General features: G+C 31.6%; 4 protein-coding genes and 1 long non-coding RNA gene across 6 annotated transcripts; 2 read left to right on the top strand and 3 right to left on the bottom strand.

Annotated features, from left to right (window-relative positions):
• Positions 1-4732: 4732 nt before the first annotated feature.
• On the top strand, positions 4733-5753 carry LOC133032758 (protein SENESCENCE-ASSOCIATED GENE 21, mitochondrial). The gene is made up of 2 exons (XM_061107081.1): positions 4733-5052; positions 5248-5753. The coding sequence occupies exons 1-2, from the start codon at positions 4979-4981 to the stop codon at positions 5462-5464; spliced, it is 291 nt and encodes a 96-aa protein (XP_060963064.1). The 5' UTR covers positions 4733-4978; the 3' UTR covers positions 5465-5753.
• A 7069-nt stretch (positions 5754-12822) lies between these two features.
• Positions 12823-14490, top strand: LOC133032759 (uncharacterized). Its single transcript, XR_009685343.1, has 2 exons — positions 12823-13474; positions 14321-14490. It is a non-coding gene; the product is annotated as an uncharacterized LOC133032759 (long non-coding RNA).
• Positions 14491-17032: 2542 nt separating this feature from the next.
• On the bottom strand, positions 17033-18347 carry LOC115703126 (uncharacterized). Its single transcript, XM_030630625.2, has one exon. The coding sequence runs from the start codon at positions 17657-17659 to the stop codon at positions 17147-17149; it is 513 nt and encodes a 170-aa protein (XP_030486485.2). The 5' UTR covers positions 17660-18347; the 3' UTR covers positions 17033-17146.
• Positions 18348-18448: 101 nt separating this feature from the next.
• On the bottom strand, positions 18449-19251 carry LOC115703128 (uncharacterized). 2 transcript variants are annotated; one of them, XM_030630627.2, is made up of 2 exons: positions 19095-19251; positions 18449-19013 (listed from the first exon to the last, which is right to left on the bottom strand). In XM_030630627.2, exons 1-2 carry the CDS (start codon positions 19249-19251, stop codon positions 18748-18750), a joined length of 423 nt encoding a protein of 140 aa, XP_030486487.2. In that variant the 3' UTR covers positions 18449-18747. The 2 variants fall into 2 exon arrangements, with proteins under 2 accessions (XP_030486487.2, XP_030486486.2); XM_030630626.2 differs by having other exon boundaries at positions 18449-19251.
• Positions 19252-19890: 639 nt separating this feature from the next.
• Positions 19891-20565, bottom strand: LOC115703129 (uncharacterized protein At5g01610). The gene has a single exon (XM_030630628.2). The coding sequence runs from the start codon at positions 20563-20565 to the stop codon at positions 20089-20091; it is 477 nt and encodes a 158-aa protein (XP_030486488.1). The 3' UTR covers positions 19891-20088.
• Between the last annotated feature and the right edge of the window lie 1721 nt (positions 20566-22286).

Raw genomic sequence — 22286 nt, forward strand, 5'->3', positions numbered from 1 at the left:
AAATTTGGATTGGTTCTTGATTATGTTTGTGTTATGATCTGGGTAAGTTTTGAATATGAGATTGGAATTTTGGGCCACTCTTTGTATGTTGTTATTGTTTTGGTAGTTTGATGAGATGAGCATGATGATTCTAGCTTTGTGTTCTTGAGTTTTCAAAAGCATGATTTGGTGTAATTGAATCTTATTTGTTTAAAGTGTTTGAGCATGTATTTTAGTGTTTGTGATGCCTAGAAATACTTTAGTAAGGCCTTAAATATAAAAGAGATGTGTGAACGTAACACATAGGTCTATGTAATATAAAGTGACATTATTATATATGAAATAATGTAATATAAAGTGCGGTGGCACAGTATATATACATAGTGACATACTGTATGAAGTGTAATTATTATTTTAATTATCATACTGTATTATTTTAATTATCATGGGTGCTCTATTGTGTAGGCAAGGGTAAAGCAATGTCGAGTCAGCCATGAGATCAAGGGCTTTGAGAATGACTTGTACATGTTCCAGCCAAGCTAGATCATGAGGGTTGGGTCTAACAGGGAATTGTATAGAAATTCCATTTTATCATTTAGGTTGGCCTATATAAAATAACTTGTAATATTTTGCAAATAATTTTAACGGGATCCCGAATATGTAACCTTAAATTCTTTTGGTTTAAAGTAAAACATGTATGTTTATTGCAAGTTATTTATTTAATTAAGTTTATTACTCATTTCAAATTACTTGGCTTATAGACCCCGATTAATAAAATTAGCAGATTGTAATCACGACATGTGACGTTTCTCTAAGTAGGATGTTACAACGTGAGTCTTTATTATTAGTTGGAACTGGTAGACGTAGATCTGAGCATTGGTCTACACTGAATGTTAACATGATCAATGTAAGTGTTGATGGAGCGATTTTCGCTAACTTGGAGAGATTTGGCATGGGTTGTTTGGCTAGGGGGCATGATGGGAGGGTGAAGGAAGCTTTTAACAGGGATAAGCAAGGTGTTGTTCTTTCTGAAATGAGTATTAAGGAAGCCTTAAGTTGATTTTATGAACATCAATAGTCAAATGTCATATTGGAGTTAGATAGTCTTATGTGTATTCAAGACATTAATATTAAGAGTTAGTCCCACATTGCTAATGTGTGGAAATAAATTGTGATATATAAGAAGAATGAGCTACTCCTCCCATTGCCAATTGGTTTTGAGATAGAACCTTATTCATCTTATCCTCAAATTCTAACATGGTATTAGAGCCACTTGTGATCCGTTGTGAGCTTAAATTGCCATTGGTCCAAAAAGCCGTTTGTGATCCGTTGTGAGCCAAAGTGCCACCGATCCAAACAGATACTTCCGCTGTCTCCCCATTAACCTCCATTTGGGACCTTTCGGCCAATGTGTCAATTTCTAGTGTTGGGTCTTTGACCTGTTTCAAAATCCACAAATTTCCCGACGTGTACACCCACAAATTTCCTGATATTTAGTTTTGTGGAATTCTTTCAAATGTCACGTTCGGTCATGTGGTCTCTTAAAGGTCGTTCGTTATACCCACACTTTCCAGACCCAAACGTGAGGAAGGTGTATTAAGAGTTAGTCTCACAATGCTAATGCGTGGAAATAAATTGTAATATATAAGATGAATGGACTACTCCTTCCATTGCCAATTGATTTTGAGATGGAACCTCATTCATCTTATCCCCAAATTCTAACAATTAACAACAATTTGCATATGTTTTATAAATTTGGTTTTTTAGTTTATGATTGTAAAATGTAATTACTTAATCTTTGTAAGGTTTCAGTTTGTTTTGTTGAATTGCGTGTTAATAAAGTCCACTCATTGTTTGACACGTGACTCTTATTACTCTTCAAGTTATGTTATTCTAAGAAAGTGTTATGTCTTCTGAATTACATTCTGTTGTAAGGAAGATTTTCATAATTAATGAAAATTTTATTTTTATTTTAAAAAAATTATTATTGATTATTAATGTTAATAATAAAAAATATGAAATTTTTTAAGCAAATTATTTTAATTAAATGTTGTATTTTATGTTGAGTTTGATTGTCTAGCTGTGATATGTCCTTTTCCTAAAAGATCTTCTTTTTGTAATGACTTTAGTTCTCTTTTAGATGATATTTCTAGTCTACTATCCAATTTTCTGAGACGTCTTTAATTTATGTTCGTCGCTCGACCAATATGACTACTCATGAATTAGCTGTGCACGCACTTAAGGTGGATAGTAAGCTAGTTTAGATGGAGGATTTTCCTTCTTTACTTTTCGATGTACCTGATTTTTTTCAATAAAATTTTGTTCATTGTTAAAAAAAAAAAAAAAAGCACAACCATTAAAATGGGATAAAAGAAACGTTTTAACCAAACTAAAATGTATACGTTATCATTATGTATTAGGCTTATAAATTGGGCACTTAATAAAGTGGGAACTTAATTAGCGTAAATATGAGGTTGTGTCTCACTCCTCTTTCTCTTTTTGTTTTGTGTAAAAGAGTAGATTAAAAAATTATAAAACTAGTGGAAGCAAAGCAAAGCAAAGCAAAGCACCCTCTCTGTGTACCTCATCACCCCACTGGCAACAGTCCTGTACGTATCACGAGATGCATCTTTAAAGCAAATTATTTTCAAATAATAATAATAATAATAATATAATTTATTAGGTAAGGAGTATAATAATAAGATTTGTATGGGGAGGAATTGAAGTTAGGGGAACAGAGCTCATGGCCTGTGAACCCAAAAACCAACCATACCAGCCTGTAATAATCCTCCGCATCACACTTGCCACTAATTTTCATTAAATAAACAAAAAAGAAATGTAATTTCTTTTATTTTAAACAAATCCCATTAAGCTCTACCACTATTTTTTTTGGTATCATGCCAAACAGAAAGAGAGAGTGACACCAATTAAATATCTTTATATGAAAATCAGGTGAATTTTGTATATCACAATATATATTTATATTTTTTAAGAATATTTGCCGTATAATTATTTTTTTTTATTTTAATATAAATATCTATTATATATTTTATTCCACAGATTAAATGTTATATGTTATTTTTTTGACCAATTAAATAGTGTTATATTTTTGTTGCAACTTTTAATCTCAATTTTATTAAATCTAATAATATGTATCAATTCATTAATTATCCATTTTCAATAAAAAATTTATTAAATAATTTTAAAAATAAATAAATTAAAATATATTTTAATTGACATATGATATTTTACTTAACTAAATTAATATTTAACGTAACAAAAAAATAACACATATATGCTATATAAATATATGAAATTGAAAATATATTTTTAAATAAAACATACATATGGTACATAAATAATATATAGTTTTTAAAAATATAAAGTATATATACTATAAATATTCATATTTTTTATTACCAAATGTTAGTAATAAAATGTGATGATTCTCCATTCTCATATTTTGATCTCATTTTACAAATTATTTCAAAAATCAAAATTGCTTTTTCGAGAAATCGTGGTCTTTTTACATTCACAAAATTAATATGTGAAACTAGTTATACTTTAGGATATGGATCCATGTGAATGTGATGTTGATGTTAAACGGGTATAATGCCCCATTACCCAAAAAACTTGGATCGTAGATTCAGACACACACAAACCCCAATTTTAAATTTTCATATTTAAATATGATGATAATTATTAATTCTGGTATCCATCCAATAAGAAGAAAATTTTTACCAATCATGATTACATTACTAAAATGTTAATTAGAAGAGGAATGGAATATTGACCATTGACCTAAGATGGGACCGTGGTAGACCTTACCAAGAATCCAGAATCTTTTAAACAACATCCGCCGCCTAATTCCACGTGGACGGTCATGATGTAATGTCTCCGCGTACGCACGTGACATATTTTTCACCCGAAGTTTCCAAATCCCTCAGTTACGCCGTCCTTTCCTCCTCCCAACTTCCAACTTGAGCCATCGGATCAAAGTCATCAAGTGGATGAATTTAACATTGACTCGGCAATAATCGCTTCATTCTCCATTAATTGAGGCTATTTCCGTAATTTAACCTCTCCAAAATGGGAAATTGCCCAAAATCTTATTAAAAAACCTTATTTTATATTATGCCAAAAATATATTTTAAAATTTATATTATTTTTTAGTAATAATATTAAAAAGAAATATAAAATTTTATTAAAAATAAAATAAATAAATAAGAAAATTCGATAATACATCATCTTAAAAATTTTCTTTAAATTATAATTACATCCATCAAAATTTTAGATTTTAGAAAAAGTGTAACATGCTAAAAATTACGTTCAAATTCTTTAAAAAAAAAATTACACGCATGATTATTTTATTTTATTCGCGTATAAAATAAACTGTTTGAATATTATTTTTTATATTGTAAATTATTTCGAATTTCTTAAAATTTTATAAGATATCTTAAATACTAATTTATTTTTCTAAATGACAAAACAACTAAAATACATTATAAAATCACCCAAAAATATATTTTTATATTTAACTTAAAATGAAGTGATTTCTTAAAATATAAAAAATTGATTTAATTTATTTATAATATTGAGTGTTCATATAACTTTTTAGAGTGCAAATATAAAACCCTTAAAAAATAAAGTTAGGGAAACGGCTCTTCATCCATCGAACAGGTGGCAATAAATAATAAAATAACCTAATTTCACGGGGTCCGTTTTAACCCTAATTGAAAACGACGTAGTTTACGGGGTCGCGTCTCTGATACTCGTCCTCTATATAAAGAGGCCGTAGCTTCTTCTCATAAACCATCTACACAAATCCTAATTCTGAAGAGGCTAAAGAAAACCAGAGAGGTTAAGAGAGAAAGAGAAAGAGAGAGAGCCTAGTTTGATTTATCAGCTACTGCGGTGAGCCAAAAACCATTGTTAATCGGAAAAACTTCAATCTCTCCGCTGTAGCTGACTTATTCAATCTCTTTGAATACTCTAAGAAATGGCTCGCTCTTTCTCCAGCGCTAAGATTTTCACCTCTCTCGTCGTTGATGGCGCCTCTAACGTTATCAGCAGGTATTGAAAGATCTACTTCTCCTTCCATTCCGTCTTTGTTATATTTCTATTCGATTTTGAAAAGAGCAATAAACCGATGACAGTAATCCGGAGTATTTTCAATATTTTCTCTCTTGCCAAACAGATCTGGCTGTGGATTCAAAAAGTGAATAAATAAAACTAATTCGCTATTTATTTATTTTGAAACTGTTTCAGGCGTGGATTCTCTGCTGCATCACAAGGAGTTGTGTCGAGCGTAGTAAGAGCTGGAACCGCAGCAGGTTCTAGAACCGCAACAAAGAAATCCGTCGAAGAAAACACCGAGAAGGTGTCGTGGATCCCTGACCCGGTCACCGGTTACTACCGACCCGATAATGGTGTTCCAGAAATCGACGTGGCCGAGCTTCGCGCTACGCTCTTGAAAAAGCACTGATTTAATGATTTAATTTATCACTAAATCAATATTTTTAAGAAAAAGAAAAATTAATATTTAAAAATATCCCCGAGAGAGACGTATGGGGAGTTACTTGGTCCGAGTCGCCTGACACTATTCGACTCAGTGGGTAGGGGCTGTCGTTTTCATTGGGTGTATAATCATTTTAATTGGAATTCGATAAGCCGTTGGTTGTTGTGGGTGGTGGTGGTATATGAAAACTTTTGTTTTATCACATAATGTTTATGTAGCTCTTTTTTTTTATCAATAATATGAAAAATTTTCCAATATATTTTTTAGCCAAGATTTAGTTTCGATGCCATATAAATTAAATTAGAGCATTACTTTTTTCTCTATTTAATTCAAAATGTGTAAGAAACTCAGTGATGTGCACTAATAATGGTATGGAGCTAATTTGAATAAGAAAAGGGTGAATGTATAATGAGATAATTTAGTTTTCGTTTCTTTAAAAAAAATTAAATTATTCACAAAAGGACAAATTTGTTTTTGTCCCTAATTAATTTATGAAGAAGATGATAAGAAACTTATAATTAAAAATTACTTGTGGAAGTATAGAATCGTAGAAAAAATCAATTATTTGCTTTCGAATTTTGGCTACAGTAACATAATAAATCATATATAAAAATGTAGCCAAGTAAAGGAATTTTGTTAAGAATATAAGTTAAAGTATTTTAAAAATATATAGGAACAATTTTTAAGCCGAAAGTGTCGACCTTCCTAATCTTTAATAGTATTAATTTATTATTATTATTATTTTAGATGAATGGTAAAGCTGTTGTTGAATAATTGGAGACAACACAACATTATTTGATGCGTCAGAGATTTTAATCTATTGAAGACACTCTCATTATTGTTAGTGACTGAAATTGATATAAAATTGGTATAAGGATAAGCTTGGAATATAATCTAACATAGTTTTTCTTTTTTTTGGTAAAGTTTAAATCTCTATTATTTTGCCAGCAAAATATGTGGTGAATAGTCTATGAATGTACATTATTTTAAACGAGCTGAAGAGACAAGAAGCATAGGGGAAATAGAGTATAAAATGCATGCATTTAGGCAAGTGACGTGAGAATTGAAGAATTAATTAATGGGGTCAATGTCATCAAATTATCAATCATGTATTATTATTAATTATTTGCAAATTGCTTATTAGATGGTGTAGGAATAGGACTAGGAAATGTGCTAGAAAGAAAGGATTAGCAAAGCAAATATGGATGTATTCGAAGAGACTTGTGAGTTGTCATTGAATGAATGGAGAAACTAATTAAGTTAATATTTTAAATTTCTCTTTCATTTTTACACTCTACTTATGTAAAACATGTATCTTGTCTGATGTGGTGTGTTTTATTATAGATCATTGTTATATTAGGCACCAGTAGTGCTTAACACATTCTTAATATCTTATATTGCGATTGAGTAGCGATACTCTCTAAAAACTATTACATTAAATTATATAGAACTCAATTTCTAGTTGAACTAATAGCGATATTAACACATAAGAAGGTGTCCTTTAGTATTTCTCTGTATTATATGGTTTAAATGTCATCTTTATTGTCAATTTGTAAAAAGGTGAGAAAATTATAGAAAGAGTAAATTTGGAAGTCAGGATTGAAAGCATAGCAATTCAATAATGCTCAACTAAGTAGAGTAGTCTTTATCAAAGAATAATGAAACTAACAATATCAATTGGTTTTTTACTTCTTATGTCCACTCTTTGTTTTGTTTTAGAATGAATATGATTTATGCTCTTTGAATTAATCGTTAATCATTTCTAAATCTGTATTAATCTTTGCAATTAAAATTATCTCTATGTTTTAGTATAATGGAAAAAATGATCTTTAAAAATATCAAAAGTTGGGAGAAAATTATACAGCCTAAGTGATATTATTAAATATGATACTTACAATTGTCAAATCTATTATTTTTTTTTTCTAAAAAGGAATCACATAGTGCATATCATTTTTCTACTTTTTTAGTTATTTTAAATAATCTTAAAATGATTTCTGTAGGAAATTTTAAGTTTCTCCAACTTTGCCCTACACCAACATTAAGTTAATCAGTATTAAATCAAGGTCAATTTCGACCTTTAATACTTCCCTAACTTTTCAAAGTCAGCAGGTCAATACGACCTCGTTTTGTCTTTGAACAAAACCAAAAGAATCGACACTTCTCGATCACTTCCCTCAGCCCTAGGTTTAGATTCGAAACCCTAGCAGAGAGTTTCTCTCTGGGAAACTCGAACCCAAACCCTAGAAAACCCAAAAATCCCAACACAAACACAAACACAAGATCAGATCTAACCAGATCTGATCCAAGCTCAAGCACACACACAAAACCAGAAAGATTAAGGTAAGAGGACACCAAATTTTTCCCCAAGTTCACCAATAAATTGGCTACGTCTCCGTTTGAGCTGCTCCTCAAAGTTGAGAGCTCGATTCCACTATTTCTTGCTGATCAGAAGTACATCAATGGAGATTCCATGTCACAGGTAATTTTCAGACTGGTAATCTCATATTTTAATACAAGTTTAAGTGTTTAATCCCTCTCTCTAACAATCACTAACTCTCTGTTTGTTTTTCTTGTGCATGCGAGATCATCTATTCCTTCTTCTTCAAGCTTTAAGCATCTGGATCTTGAAGAGAACCCTCAACCGTACCTAGTTGTGTATCTGATGCATGTATATATAGATCTAGGGTTCTTCTTTTTGCTTCTGTAATTATTAGTTAGATTAGTTACAGAAATTAGTTAGGTGTGGATTAACCAAATCCATTCTAACTAATTTCTGTTAAGGATTCTAGAGGCCGAAGGCCAAATTTAGAGATTTGCTTGTAATTACATTTCTGTCCTTGTATTGAGTCTATGTATCAGTGTAAGTAGAGGTTTACTCCAACAATTTCCATCACACAGATAACACTATCTACAACAAATTAGACTTTAGAAGAAACTAAGCACATAACATTTCGAGAGAAAGAATGTGGTTGTCAAATCTAATATTAAGTTTGAAAAAAAAGCTAAATATTAGCATGAGATTAGAGTGCACAAATGCGCAATACTTATCAAAATCAATAATATATATTAAGAAATTTTACATTTTTATCTAATTGTTAAAAATGACTTATATATGAAGTATAATAATGATATGTTTTAATACCCTTATTTATACATTATTTTTCCTTTCTCTTATGCTACTCCCCATTTCTCTTCTTTCTCTCTTTCTTATTTCTTTCTCTCCTCTCAAACTTTAAAAATAATTTATGGTCACATTGTTACTCAAATGAGCCTAAAAAATATCATTATGATCTACTTTTCAATGTGAAACATTTCAAGATGTGGGAAGCATATGTTTTTTCGGTATTTCCAAAAAAGAAATCATTTGGTTACTAATATATTGTAATGGCTAATTAGGATTTTTATATCTAAACTTTGACATGTACCAAATCATGCCCCTGAACTTTTAAGATTGTTAAAAATCTCCCTTAAATTATTGAGATTGTTGGATTTAAGAACTTTTATCTAATTTTAGTAAGGAAAGTTTAACAAGAATAAAAGTTCATGAGGCATGATTTGGTACATGTCAAAGTTCGAGGGGCATGATTTAGTGGATATCAAAGTCCAGGGAGCATGATTTAGTATATAAATAATTATTGAATTAGTAAAATTAAATAAAATTAGACAAAAGTCCTTAAATCCAATAATCTCAATAGTTTAGGGAGAGTTTTTAACGGTGAGAAAAGTTCAGGGGACATGATTTGGTACATGAAAAAGTTTAGGGGACAAAATTCCTAATTAGCCTATAATGATTATTTACTATTTTATATATTTTTTAAAATCTTAATTAACATTCATTTTAGAATTTTACTAATTGAATTATATTATATTATACGATAACTAATTAGCTTTTAAAATAACATTAGTATATTAAATTAGTAGCTAGCTAGCTTGTTATATTACGACCATGTTTGACTAAACTTCTATTTTTACTTATAGCTAGAAGTATAAAATAAGTATAAACTTTAACTTATTTTTACTGTTTAGATAACTATTATGTGAAGATCGATCTTTTTTTTTTTTAATGAAAATTGTTTTTCAAAGTGTTTGGATATCATTAAAAAAAAGATCTTTCATGAGTAAATTATTTTAATTTAAATAACAGTTTTTCAAAAGTCCTTTTAAGAGAAATTACAAATTCTAACTTCTTCCAAAAAGACTTTTAAATTAAAAAGTTACTTTTAATTTTTTATTCAAATGCCCCTAGAAGGACTTTTTTAATTCTAAAAGCTAAAAAAGTGCTTATAGAATCTAAGCCGCAACTCATTAATTTTGAAAATTAAAAAAATTAAATTAAATAAGAAAAATTAAATCATGAAAAATAAATAAATAATAGTTTACAAAACTACCATTATTAATAGTAGGGACAATGTTATCAAATAATTAAAAGTTCAAAGGACTGATTTGCCAAAAAATAAATTTCAGGTACTAATTTGTAAAAAAGTTAATTACATATTTATGGACCAATTTACTAAGAAAATTATTTTGAAGACCATTCTCCAAAACCTGCAAAATTCATAGATGTACAATACAAATAAGGCAATGTTATAAGGATGAGGTACTATTCGAATTCCTTCACCTAATCCAAGTATAATTACTACATGGAATAGGTCAAATTAGGTCATTGTAAACATTAATGCCTCGAGAGAAAGCATCCTATTGTTGAATTGGTCATAATATATACTCTTAAATTATTAATGGAAGGAGAGTCACTGTGTTTGTTTTTAACTCATCCAATCCAAACATGGTCAAAAGGAAAGGACTTCCTCCAAATGAAGACATATCAATTTGCCTAGAGTAGTCATGACTTTCCAAGTCAACATATATATACGTATATTAATTTGTTGTTGTGCACATGTTAAAGCAATGAAGAAATTTCGAGGGGATTGGGGTCTTTCTTATTGGCCAATATATATATATATATGATAAATAAATATCTAGTTAATTTGGATCCAATATGTTACGTAACGTTTTTTCCTAAATCATTTTCAAGACAAAATTAGGGAAATGAACAAGTTATAATAAGAAAAGAGGTTCTAGATTCTTTGCATGGCCACGCACACGCAGACAACTTTGACAAGTATTATGGCTCAGAGTAAGAAACTAACCTTTTCTTTCTACAGCACTGCTGTTATACCATACTTAACTCCAAATGTAGAATTAGATGCCTAGTGCTCCACTTTTCTATCTTCATTCAAAGAATTGAACATCAAATCTTACATATTTTTACTTTAAATTAAAATTAAAATAATAAAATTTGATATTAAGTTGAATCAATTCAAAACTATACACTATTATGTGGCGTTTAGTTGAAGAGAATGAAAAAAAAAATATTTTGCTCTATGTTGACCGAGGTTTTCGACAACCAGTATAATAATATATAAGAAAGCTGTAAGAAGTTTAATGCATGAGATTTTTACGTGGTTGGGGCGTTAATGAGCCTTAGTCCACGAGTCTTTTGTATTTATGAGAGTATTTATTACAGAGAATGTTCTTGGTGACTTTTCTATTTTGTTCTTACGAAATCCAGAATTCTCGACCCTTGCCTTAATGTGTTTGGGGGGTATTTATAGTGTTTTTTCTGGGGTAATCCCTAGAATTGTCCCTTATATATTTCTGTGTAACTTCAGTAGGGGCATGCATTCCTAGCCCATGCAAAATAGGAAATATGCATGATCTGTTCCCCAGGTATTTCAGGGGTTAGATAGATATACTCCTTTATTCCTTTTTGACTGATGTGATCCCTCATAAAGTAGCCGTCAGTAGGCTTATTAATCATAGCGTAATAGTTGCAGAAGGGGGGTTATGCCGTCAGACTTTAATATTTATGGCAATATCAATACGCCTTCTCCCATGCGACATTAAATGCGAGATGACTGTTCAGAGAGGGTCTGATATCTCCCATAAGTGCTTTGCTATAGCTCTGCCCTCCGGGAGTGCGTGGTTCCCTCATGCCTTCTCCGGGAGGTGCCTCTTTAGCCGACCCTCTAGGTTTACAAAGACTTAGCCAAATTGTCTCAAAGCCATACTCTTTAGATCTATGTGTCGCGATCACATTGGTCCACATATTTTGGGCAAGATCAGGGGCAACATTCTATTTTTTTATTTGGTTTTATTTTAATGTTATTCTAATTCTAGATATGTTTACATTATTTCCAACCAAACGTCATTTAATACAGTGTTTGTTTAGTATATTTGTTATGATGTAAAGTTTGCATCATTTTTTGACACACACATGTTAATATTTTTTTTACTAAAAACACTCTCATCAAGTGATGGAAATTTGACTTGCAGAAACAAGTACTTACAAGTACTCACCTTGAATGGGGTGGGGATCACCCGCCTTAATGGGTAATGTGACGGGAGTGGAATGCAATTTTATATACCCAAAGCGAGTTTGGGGCGGGGTAGGAGTGATACTATTCACCCCATATTCGACTCATATATATAATTTCCAAACTTTTTATATAATTTTTTAATTATTACACATTAAAATTAGTGACTATACTTACTTACAAAGTTGACTATTAATTATCTTCTCTAATTTATTGTGTAATAAAATTATTTCGGTAGAATATTTATTTATTTTAAAGTCAATGTCTTATTTTTCATTTTAGTTTTAAATTACATTACATTATTATTATTTTTAATAGGTCCCAACGAGTCCTCATACCCAATAGAGATTCCCCTATTCCGAACTCATCAGGGATGAAATAGGATGGGGGTAGGGGCATAATGGGGAACGAGAATGAGATTGGGAAGTGCATTACCCGCTTATTACCCACCTAATTTCTATCCTTATCTCATCAACTTCTTTACTCTATTCTTTAAAATATATTACCAAAATCTCATTTTCTTTATTTCATCTCACACACTTAAATTACACCATACATCCTATTTTAAAAAAAATTTCAACATAGCATTTAAATAATATATCATCAAACATTTTTATTAATTAAAAATATAAACAAAAAATCAAAGAAATAAAAAAATATTTAATAAAGAAGAGAAAAAGATAAAATAATTAAAAAAAGAATATCTCACATGTATTCCATGGCCACATATAGCGAAGGATATAGCTCAAAAAGTTGGTGCTCGATTTTACATATTCTTTACCTCATCTAATGGATGAGCAATTTTACATCATTTAGCTTTTATTTTAGCTATTTAGGTAGCATAGCTCATCTGATGGGCATGTTCGTAATCTATATTGGGAAATTTGAAATTGGATGCTTAATAAACTCATAAATTGGTCCCCTAAATTAATACTATACATAATTGAAATTTTTACACCAAAAATCTGTTTTGCACATTTTATTACTGTTTTACTCCTACACGCCTACATCAACATTTTTACTTACCATCTTTATTTTATTACAATAATACCACTTACACACCATTCTCATGCACAGACACATGTGTCATCCCCATCACACATCAATCAACTTCCACTCTCTTCTTTCTCTTTTTTTCTTTTCTATCACACATCAATCAACTTCCACTCTCTTCTTTCTCTTTTTTCCTTTTCTTTTCATTTGATTTTGGATTTTCTTTCAGTTTTTTTTTTGTTTGGAAGATCAATAACCTCCATTGTTGAAGCATAACTACTCATTATTCATCACGATTTTTTCTCTCTCATTTTTTGTTCTTCCAAAAAATTTCAACTCTCACTCAACCCACGATTTCTCAAGTTTTTTTCCCTCTCAGTTTATTCTTGTTTCAAATTTCTTTATAAAATGGTCATCACTCGTTCATCCTCATCTCTTTCCCCAGTTCAGAAAAAAAAAATCGAAAATGGGCTTGAAATCTTTGGCTAACAAAGCAAAGGGTAAACGTCCGATTGTTGAAGAGAAGAAATCGAAGCTCAATGTGGAGGAGCAAATGGTTGAAGAAATTTCTAGTGAAAAAGCTAGTGCCTCTGCCGAAGTTTGAACAGAGGTTGGTTTTCAGTTTCATTTTCGTTTCCCCCCATTTTAAACATTTTCTTGTATTTCCATTTCATCGTTTTGGTTTTTTCTGGTTTGTGATATTTTAGGTTTTTCATTTTAAAATTTCGTTTGGTTTTCTTTGGATTTTTAGGACTTTATTTTTGTTTAATCAATTTTATTTTGTTCTTGGGTTTGGCATTTTAGTTTGTTTCTTATTATTTTCGTTCCATTTTTGTTGTGTTTTATGTTCTGTTTGTGTTTCTAGTTTTTTTTAGATATTTTGAAACATTTGTTTTTGTTTTAGTGTCTCTAATCAGTGGGTTTTAGTTTTTTTTTTTCTAGTTTTTTAATAGTTTAATATGTTTATGTATGATGTGTTTTGGGAATATTATTAGGTATAGTTGTTTGCTGTTCTTTTTTAGGTAACAATTCGATTTAGATGTTTGTAGTTTATATTCGTAGAGTTGTTTCTGCTTGTCAGTTTGTTTTTAGTTTTTTTATAGTTTTATTATAGTTTGTATACTTGTTTATTTACAATTTATATTTATTGCTGTTAATAAACTATAATAAAACTAAAATGAAACTATTAAGAAACGTTTAAATTTATTTCAGAAACTAACTATTTCTCAAAGTGTTTTCTCCTTCTCTTATTTCCAAAATAAATTCTTGCAAACAATTGAATTAAACTAATATAAAATAATGATGCAACTGTAAATCAACTTGAAAAACCACAACACTTAATTCAATTTAATATAGTTGTGGTCATTGTGCTTTTTCATCAGTTTTATTTGAATCAGATCAATTGAATTAATAGTTGTATTTTTCTCGCTTTGGTTTCTTTTTGGTTGTTTTGCAGTTTTGAAACGAGCGCGTATTTTCATCTTCATGGTTCGCTCTGTACAGCTGAAGGCTTAGTGCATGTGGTATTTTTGTAAATATTTGTATGTGGACTGTATAAATGTTTAATGGGCCGGCCCAAAGTATTTTTGTAATTTTTTTCCCTTTTTTGTATTTTTTTGTTTTTTTCCCTACATAATTTATAAAATGTGATAACTTTTTCCTAAATCCCAAAATACCCCTCTCATTTTTTCCAACCGTCCCTCTCTCTTCCTATTTTTACCAAAAAATTGACTGACCATCGGGCTGGCCATTGGACGGGGCATCGGGCCCCCATCGGACCCGATTTTTAAAACCCAGAAATAAGCCAAACTGGTGTACAATCGGGCACACCATCGGATGGGCATCGGGCACACCATCGGATGGGCATCGGGCACACCATCGGATGGGCATCAGGCACACCATCGGGCTAGCCATCGGGCCCCATCGGACTAACCATCGGGCTTTTGTCTTCAACCAGATTCAATTTTTTGCATCATGATGCATCGGGCCTGCCTAAAAAATGCATTTTCTAACCCAAAAATCACAGATTCAAAAACACTAACCTTTGACATTGGGTTCGTGGGTCGCGGTGGTCGTGGAGAAAGGGGTTAGCGGTGTAAGCGGTAGGCAGTGAGAAGTGATCGGTTTTAATTTGGGAAAGGGCCGGCGTTGTAGGTGGTGGTGAGGGGGGTTTTGATTTGGTGAAGGGTTCGGTTGAGAGAGAACCGAGAGAGATAGAGGAAGAGAGAGAGTTGGGGTATTGTTATGAGAGGAGTATTCTTGGATTTTTGATAAATTGGTCATATATTTTCAATTTTGAATTGTATTAGTTTAGATATTTTATGCATATTTTTTCAAATTTCCCTCTATATTTTAGCTTAAGATCACTTATGATCACTTATCTACATCGATATTAATACATCATAAAAATTTTACTTTACTCTATCCTTTAATAGATCACAAATTCTACTTTCCCTATTTTACAATAAATAATATTCTATAATATATAGTAAAATTTAAAAAAACTTTAAAATAAAAGAATTTAAAGTATCGTGTTAAAATTTCCCATAACAATATGTTTGTACCAATATGTTAAACATTCATCTAAAGTAAATCCTATTGGAAAAATATTTTTAAAAAATTATATTTTAAATGCCTCAATTAGATTGTACCTCACACCATAAAGACATTGTTTGTGTGCTCCATTATAGTGTGCCTATGTATGTATATAATTTTGTGTTCATGACCATAAAAATCTATTGATACCAAAGGATGTATTAACTATTAAGTTTAGCAGGTGAGAACACATCAAATAAAGATCTCCAACATTGATTACTAGGAAATATATGTACTGAGGGCTCGTTTTATTAGGTTCTATAAAAGATAAAATTTTATATTTTATTAATTATTACCCCACAAATTTTAATACAATAGGAATCATATTATTTAATACATAACAAATAACAAATGATTTGTATTAGCTTGTATTATAATATTTATAAAGAGTTTGAAGTTGGGGGCTTGGACCAACTCGTACCCTAACCCAAACACGGACTACCAACCCCAAACCCCAGATCCCACCCTAGGACCCGGACTCAGACTCGACTCCGTACCTGTACCCTAGACTGGACCTGGACCCAGTCCCAATCCATGGTCGGGTCTCGGAATGGGGTCTAGGTCCACAACCGCAGTCGAGGTTGGATTGGGATCGAGTTTATAGTAAAGATAATAATATTATACAACCTATTAATACAAGTAAATATCAAACATAATATTCTATTAAATAATATTGATAGAATACAATACAATACAACATACTACTATACAATACAACAATGTATACCAAACGAGCACTAGAAGTGTTATTTTTCAACACGAACATGGAATTTTTCTAATGAAAGACATTTTTATAGCTAAGCTATAGAATCAGATTCTTGCCGGCCACAGAAATAATACAAAAAAAAAACCCTTTAATAAACAACAGAAACAACATTCATATGAAGCATATATGAACCTACACTTAGACAAGCAGAGCCCCCAAAAGAAACAATCTCACCAAACAAAGATTTAATCTACTGCAAGCACAAATGTCTTTTCCAAAGTTGGGAAACATAGCAACTTCCAAAACTTACTAGAATTAGCAAAAATGCCTATCCAACCTTCCCCTCTTGTAGTTCATAGTATATAGGAAGAAAACTAAAAGCAGCATAAAAGATTTTCTTAACCCAACACTACAAGAAGCCATTAATTAAAAACTGAATTACATAAATGCACTGCTTCTACTTACCAAGCTACAACATTTCATTCATGCTAAAGCACTCATTTCACTTTACTGGCTCCATATGTACATATCATTATTCATTACCAATTGCCATCCAATATTTGGACTTCTGCTTGTTCATGTCCTTTAAAATCCAACAGCACCTTAAAATTTGCAAGTGGCTACACAGTCCTTAAATTACATTCTGTTGGGTCAAATAGTGTAATCCTAAAAGCTTTATTCCAACACTTAATCCTACCTAAAGTAATCTTTGAACATTTCTACATTTCTACGGTTCATCTATAACTATGCTACCCCACAAACCATTTTGACCTCATTCCCAATTGGCCCAGATTACAGAAAAGAACAAACTTGTAGCCCAAAAAGTAGAGAATAAGCAAAAGAAAAATTACTAAAACACAACGAAACTAACAAAGCAAAATAAGTAAAACCCATCTCATAATTTTACGAACGAAAGAAAACCCACCATTCATTCAAGAAAAGAAAGAAAAGAAACATTGAATTACAGATCGAATTGAGGTATCAAATTGAAGAAACAGAAGGGTTGAATTTAAGCTTCCTTACTTGCCCATTATTGCAATTCAATCCACAACCACACTGAGGGCATTCGAAAAAATTATCGATGGAGAAGGAAGCCGAAGCTAATCCCACCGAGAACTCGAGGTCGTTCCCATCTCGAACGACCTCAACGATGTTAAGCCACAAGAATAAGACCTTAACGCTAACCCCAGTTAGCTTCGTGAGCTTGTCCTTAGAGATATAGCCGCTTATGGTGGATTTGTACTTTAACTGATACGAACCCTCCAACGAGAAACTGCAGGAACCGTTGAAATGGGCATAGAATCTTCCGTTGCTTCGGTCTAATTCGTAGCTATTTACTCCCTTTGGGAGAATACCCATGGGAAGATCAAAGTCTTGGAGAACCTCGTATGCCGATCGCTTATCTTCAACGTCGGGTGATGACGTGGCCAATTGAGATAGCATAACGACGGCGACGGCGACGGCGACGACGATCAGAATGGCCGTGGGAGACATTGTTTCGATTCTTGTTTTTCGATTTTTCGAACTAAAATTTTGTTATTATATGAGCTTTTTTTTTTTTTTTTTTTGGCCAAGTTGACAAAGTTATTTTTAGCTTAAGATTGTGGATCTAAGACGATCCATCCACAGTGTTAAACGACAGCGTTTTAACGTTTTCTAGGAGATTAAGGATCTAAGTGGCACGTGGTGCAAAGAACAGAACACGTTGACAATAAGGTAGAGCGTAGATTTCAAAGCACGGTTCAGAAATAGAAGTGATAGAGTTACTGTCGGTTTTTTATATTTCGTCACCCATTGCTGTTTTTTTATTATGTAAATTTGTTTGTATTGTACTCAATTTCTTAGTTTAGTAGTAGTACTAGTAAGAGTAGGAGAAAAGTTCTAAAAGTGTAAGACAAAATGAAGAATCGTAATGATTTTTTCTTTTTGTTAAATGGGTAATTTCCAATTGCAATGCAAAAAGAATTCTTTCTTTTTCATTGACAATTATGAAATACATGTGTGCATTTGTAGATGTGATATAATATCTGTATGATAATAGATAAATTCTTGTTGTGCCTAATCCATTTTTAAGATTAGCATGTGAAAAGTGGCTCTTTGTTTTTCATGGTTATACAGATTCACCATTGGCTATTTCAAAATCACGAACACATAGATAAAAGAAAAGGAAAGAATAAAGCAAAGCATAACTATAGTAGAATAATGACACTAGTACAAGAAAAGATGAATCATTACAAATAACAACAAAATAACAAAAAGGAAACATTAATTGAGACTCTGATATTTGATGATAATATTAACTTTGATGAGAATGAGCAAGAGATAACTACGCGTAGTCTAGGTTATACAATCACACAAACTGCAATTAGTTTGTACCAATTATACAACAGGTTACCATCAAACACCTTTTATCCAAGGTTTATAATTCTAAACACAGTAACATGTTACAACATGATCTTTAATAGCATCAATTTAGATAAGAATACGACACTAATTTATTCAAACACAGCCAAACTAGATAGTTCAAACCAATTTATTCAAATTAGTACTCAAGCTAATCATAAATTAGCTGACAAACTCGATCAATTTAGATACGAAAACGACACTAAACGGTTACTAAGCTTCGTTGTATCCTTCATTGCTGCATTGCCATACCCAACACAATCAAATCCACAACCACAAGTGGGGCTCTCCTCAAAATTACTAACATCAAAGTTGGCACTGGCGAAGCCAACTGAGAATTCAAGCTCATCATTGTTGCGCGTGACAGAGACAATTTTCAGCCAGAAAAAAGCTATCTTAACCTCAATACCAGACAAGTAGTATAGCTTATTGCTGGTTATCTTGCCTGCTATGATGGGGTTATACTTTAACTCATATGAATCAACAGTGAAACTACACGAGCCGTTTAAGTAGGCAAAGAATGTACCTGTGAAATTGTCCAACTTGTATCCCAATACCCCTTTGGGAAGAAGACCAACTGGGAAATCATACCCTTCTAGTACTTCATAAGCCGTTGAAGTAGATGACAATGGGGTTGTAAACGACATCAGAAAGAAGAGAACCAAGAATTGACAATACGCCATTGGAGAGATTAAGGGTTAGTTAGTAGTTTAGTAAAGTGGAAACTTAGGAAACTCAGATAGTAAATAGAGATCCCTTTATGGAGTGTTGAGAGTCTGACTGTTTGGTCAATATATATACATGAACATTAGTTGACCTCAGTGATAGGAAAGTCAGAATATGGTAGAATTCTCCACATATATACAATCTACAATGAAGAGAAAATCGTACTACATAGTAAACTTATCCTATAAAAGAGTGTAACAGCAACATGAAAACTTCAAAAGAAAGTAAACCATTCTCAGTAAAGCTATCGTTAACCATAATATACATAGAAACAAGTCTCTCCAAAATATGTGTCAGGTTGAATTTTCTTATGCTCATTTCCACCGGTGGAATTGGCTATTTGTAATCTTCGAGCTACATACACACATACACATAAATATATATGTAAGAGATTACATGCATTTGGCATTGCTTCACATGTGTGTAATGTATCCATATACATTGGAGGTTAGGTATAACTATCAATAATTTCCAAGAAAGTACCTTTTCTAAATTTTAAAATATCTCTTGGAATCTTGCTTATGTTATCATAGTACTATTTTTCTGTGTTTCCCATTTTTCTATGTAACTCTAATATTCACACAAACCAGAGAGAATTATAAAAAGCATGTAATTAACTATTAAGTAATAACAAGAAGTTAACAAACATAATAATCTTGTCCTCTGCTCTGTTTTAGAATGCCCTTTTCTACACCTAAAAATCTAGATCCTAATAATTCCTAAGCTTTACCCATAAAGACATTTAATACATTATTATATAATCTATGGTGGAACTTTTTTATTCTTCTTACCCATCACTGAACCTCAACTGAGTTAGAATTACAGTTCAATCCACAGCCACACTGGGGAGACTCCTCAAAGTTGTCAATTGGAAAATTGGCCGAAGCGATTCCAACAGAGAATTGAAGCTCATCACCATCACGAACCACTTCCACAATGTTGAGCCAAAAGAAGAGAACTTTAACGCTCACACCCTTTAGATTCTTGAGCCTTTCTTTCGATATGATTCCACTTATGGTGGACTTGTACTCGAGACTATACGAACCTTCGAGGTTGAATTTACAAGTTCCATTCCAGTGGGCAGAGAACTCTCCTGTGTCTCTGTTCAGCTCGTACCCAGTTACTCCTTTGGGAAGAAGGCCTTGAGGAAAACCGTACTGCTGGAGCACTTGGTATGCTGAGAGGATGTTGTAATCGTCCGCGGAGGCAAACGACGTCGTTGCTGAGGTGAAGAAGATGAGAATCGCAGAGAGAAATGGAATCGGAGACATGGGGTTCTGTTGGATTTGGAAATCGGGAAATCAAAGTAGTGATGCAATTTGGTGTTTGGGTGGAAAGAAAACGGGATTTTCTAGTGTTTGCTGTGGTTGTTTGTTGAATTGTTAAATTAAATGGTTTTAAGAATAATAAATGAATAAAAGTGACCCTTTTTGTCATGTTTGCCATTAAATATAGCAAGTTTGTAAAGAGTAGTTGTAGAGTAGCATTTGCATATTAGTATAGGGTAGTCATATTAGGCACCAGTAGTACTTAGTATTTTCTCGACATGTTATGTTGCGATAGATTGATGATACTCCATAAAAGTTGTTATATTAAATTATATGGAACATGATATTTAATTAGATCAATAGCGATATTAACATATAAAAGAGTGATAGACATTGCCCATTTCTTATTAGAACACCTAAACAAATATATTATGAGGTTCTACAAGTGCCACGTTTTATTTTTCACTCTCATTTGCATTAGATGACTGGTTTCTTATTTATTACTTTTCAAATGTTAGTTCACATTCAAAATGATATATTTGAAGATATTGTTGGGAGGTATGAGAAAGATGGTTGGTTTCAAGCAAATTAACTTTTGAAGTTTTGGGTAGTTTTTATTGAGAGATGAAAATATACATTGTTGGTGAAAAATATCGTTTTTGGTTCTTCAAAGACATACAAAAAGGAGAGATTAACAACCGGTCTTCAAATAAAAATTAACTACCGGTCTTCAGGGGGAGTAAGTTAAAATGAAGTTTTTTTTTTTCTTTTACATTAGTCATATGAATTCATCTCAAAATTCTGAGTTTGTTCAATTAATAAATAGACAATCCTCATGTCTCTAATGGTAACAATTAGTCACAATATTTGGCATCATTAGTAAGTGAATAGTAAAAAGTCTTGTCCTTGTGTCCCTATGCCAACTGTCAATCATTGAAATACTCTTATTGGTCACCTGCCTTAAGCTACACCAAACTATTACAAATACAAATAAATAAATAAATAAAACATGTAACACTTCAATTAATTATAATATTTTTCTATATGTTAAAATTAGAACATTTATCAAGCACCATAATTAATAATATCAAATATCAAATCAATGCATCACAAACAATATAAAATACAAAAATTAAGCATAAAAATAAGAGACAAAATTTTTATATGGAAACCTAATGTGGAAAAAAACTACGGAGACCGTAGTTCGATTAAATCATCCACTGTCACTAAAGTTTAATAATGAGATTATAAGTTTTTTTTCTAGTAAAACTAGAGGCTCGCAACAACATCAAGAGTAAATAATTTTGAATTACCAATTAATACAACCATCATCATCATCTCAAAAGATGAATACACAAATAGAAAAAATTTAAGTCACACCAAGTGAGTATTGTAGAAGAGCACCTTAGAGAAGACAATCGCCAAATATGAACTGGTAGATAGGTAGAATACCTTTCAATGATTTACCACCTGAAATTTAAACTAAAATAGATGAGAATCAACCACTTGATCTCCAAATTAAAGTGTCAAAACCTACTTTCTCTCTCTAGATTTCTTCTCTCCTTTCCCTCTCTTTTTTCTTTCTTTCTCTCTCTACTGGTTGTGCTTGTTCTCCATGACACACACTAAAAACGGTCAACTTCTCATTTTTTTCAATTACAAATGGGTTGTTGTCTTTATTTTGGTCAGGCCCACTAAATGTGGTAGACCTAACAAATCTCCCC

Source organism: Cannabis sativa, chromosome X (genome assembly GCF_029168945.1).
Source record: "Cannabis sativa cultivar Pink pepper isolate KNU-18-1 chromosome X, ASM2916894v1, whole genome shotgun sequence".
In the NCBI taxonomy this organism is placed as follows: Eukaryota; Viridiplantae; Streptophyta; class Magnoliopsida; order Rosales; family Cannabaceae; genus Cannabis; species Cannabis sativa.

What these genes read in the sequence shown, in the direction of transcription:
- LOC133032758 (XM_061107081.1), top strand. Translation starts at nt 4,979, where the DNA reads ATGGCTCGCTCTTTCTCCAGCGCTAAGATTTTCACCTCTCTCGTCGTT. An exon ending in GCCTCTAACGTTATCAGCAG is followed by an intron (nt 5,053 to 5,247) that starts GTATTGAAAGAT and finishes AAACTGTTTCAG; the next exon opens with GCGTGGATTCTCTGCTGCAT.
- LOC115703126 (XM_030630625.2), bottom strand. Translation starts at nt 17,659, where the DNA reads ATGTCTCCCACGGCCATTCTGATCGTCGTCGCCGTCGCCGTCGCCGTC.
- LOC115703128 (XM_030630626.2), bottom strand. Translation starts at nt 19,251, where the DNA reads ATGGCGTATTGTCAATTCTTGGTTCTCTTCTTTCTGATGTCGTTTACA.
- LOC115703129 (XM_030630628.2), bottom strand. Translation starts at nt 20,565, where the DNA reads ATGTCTCCGATTCCATTTCTCTCTGCGATTCTCATCTTCTTCACCTCA.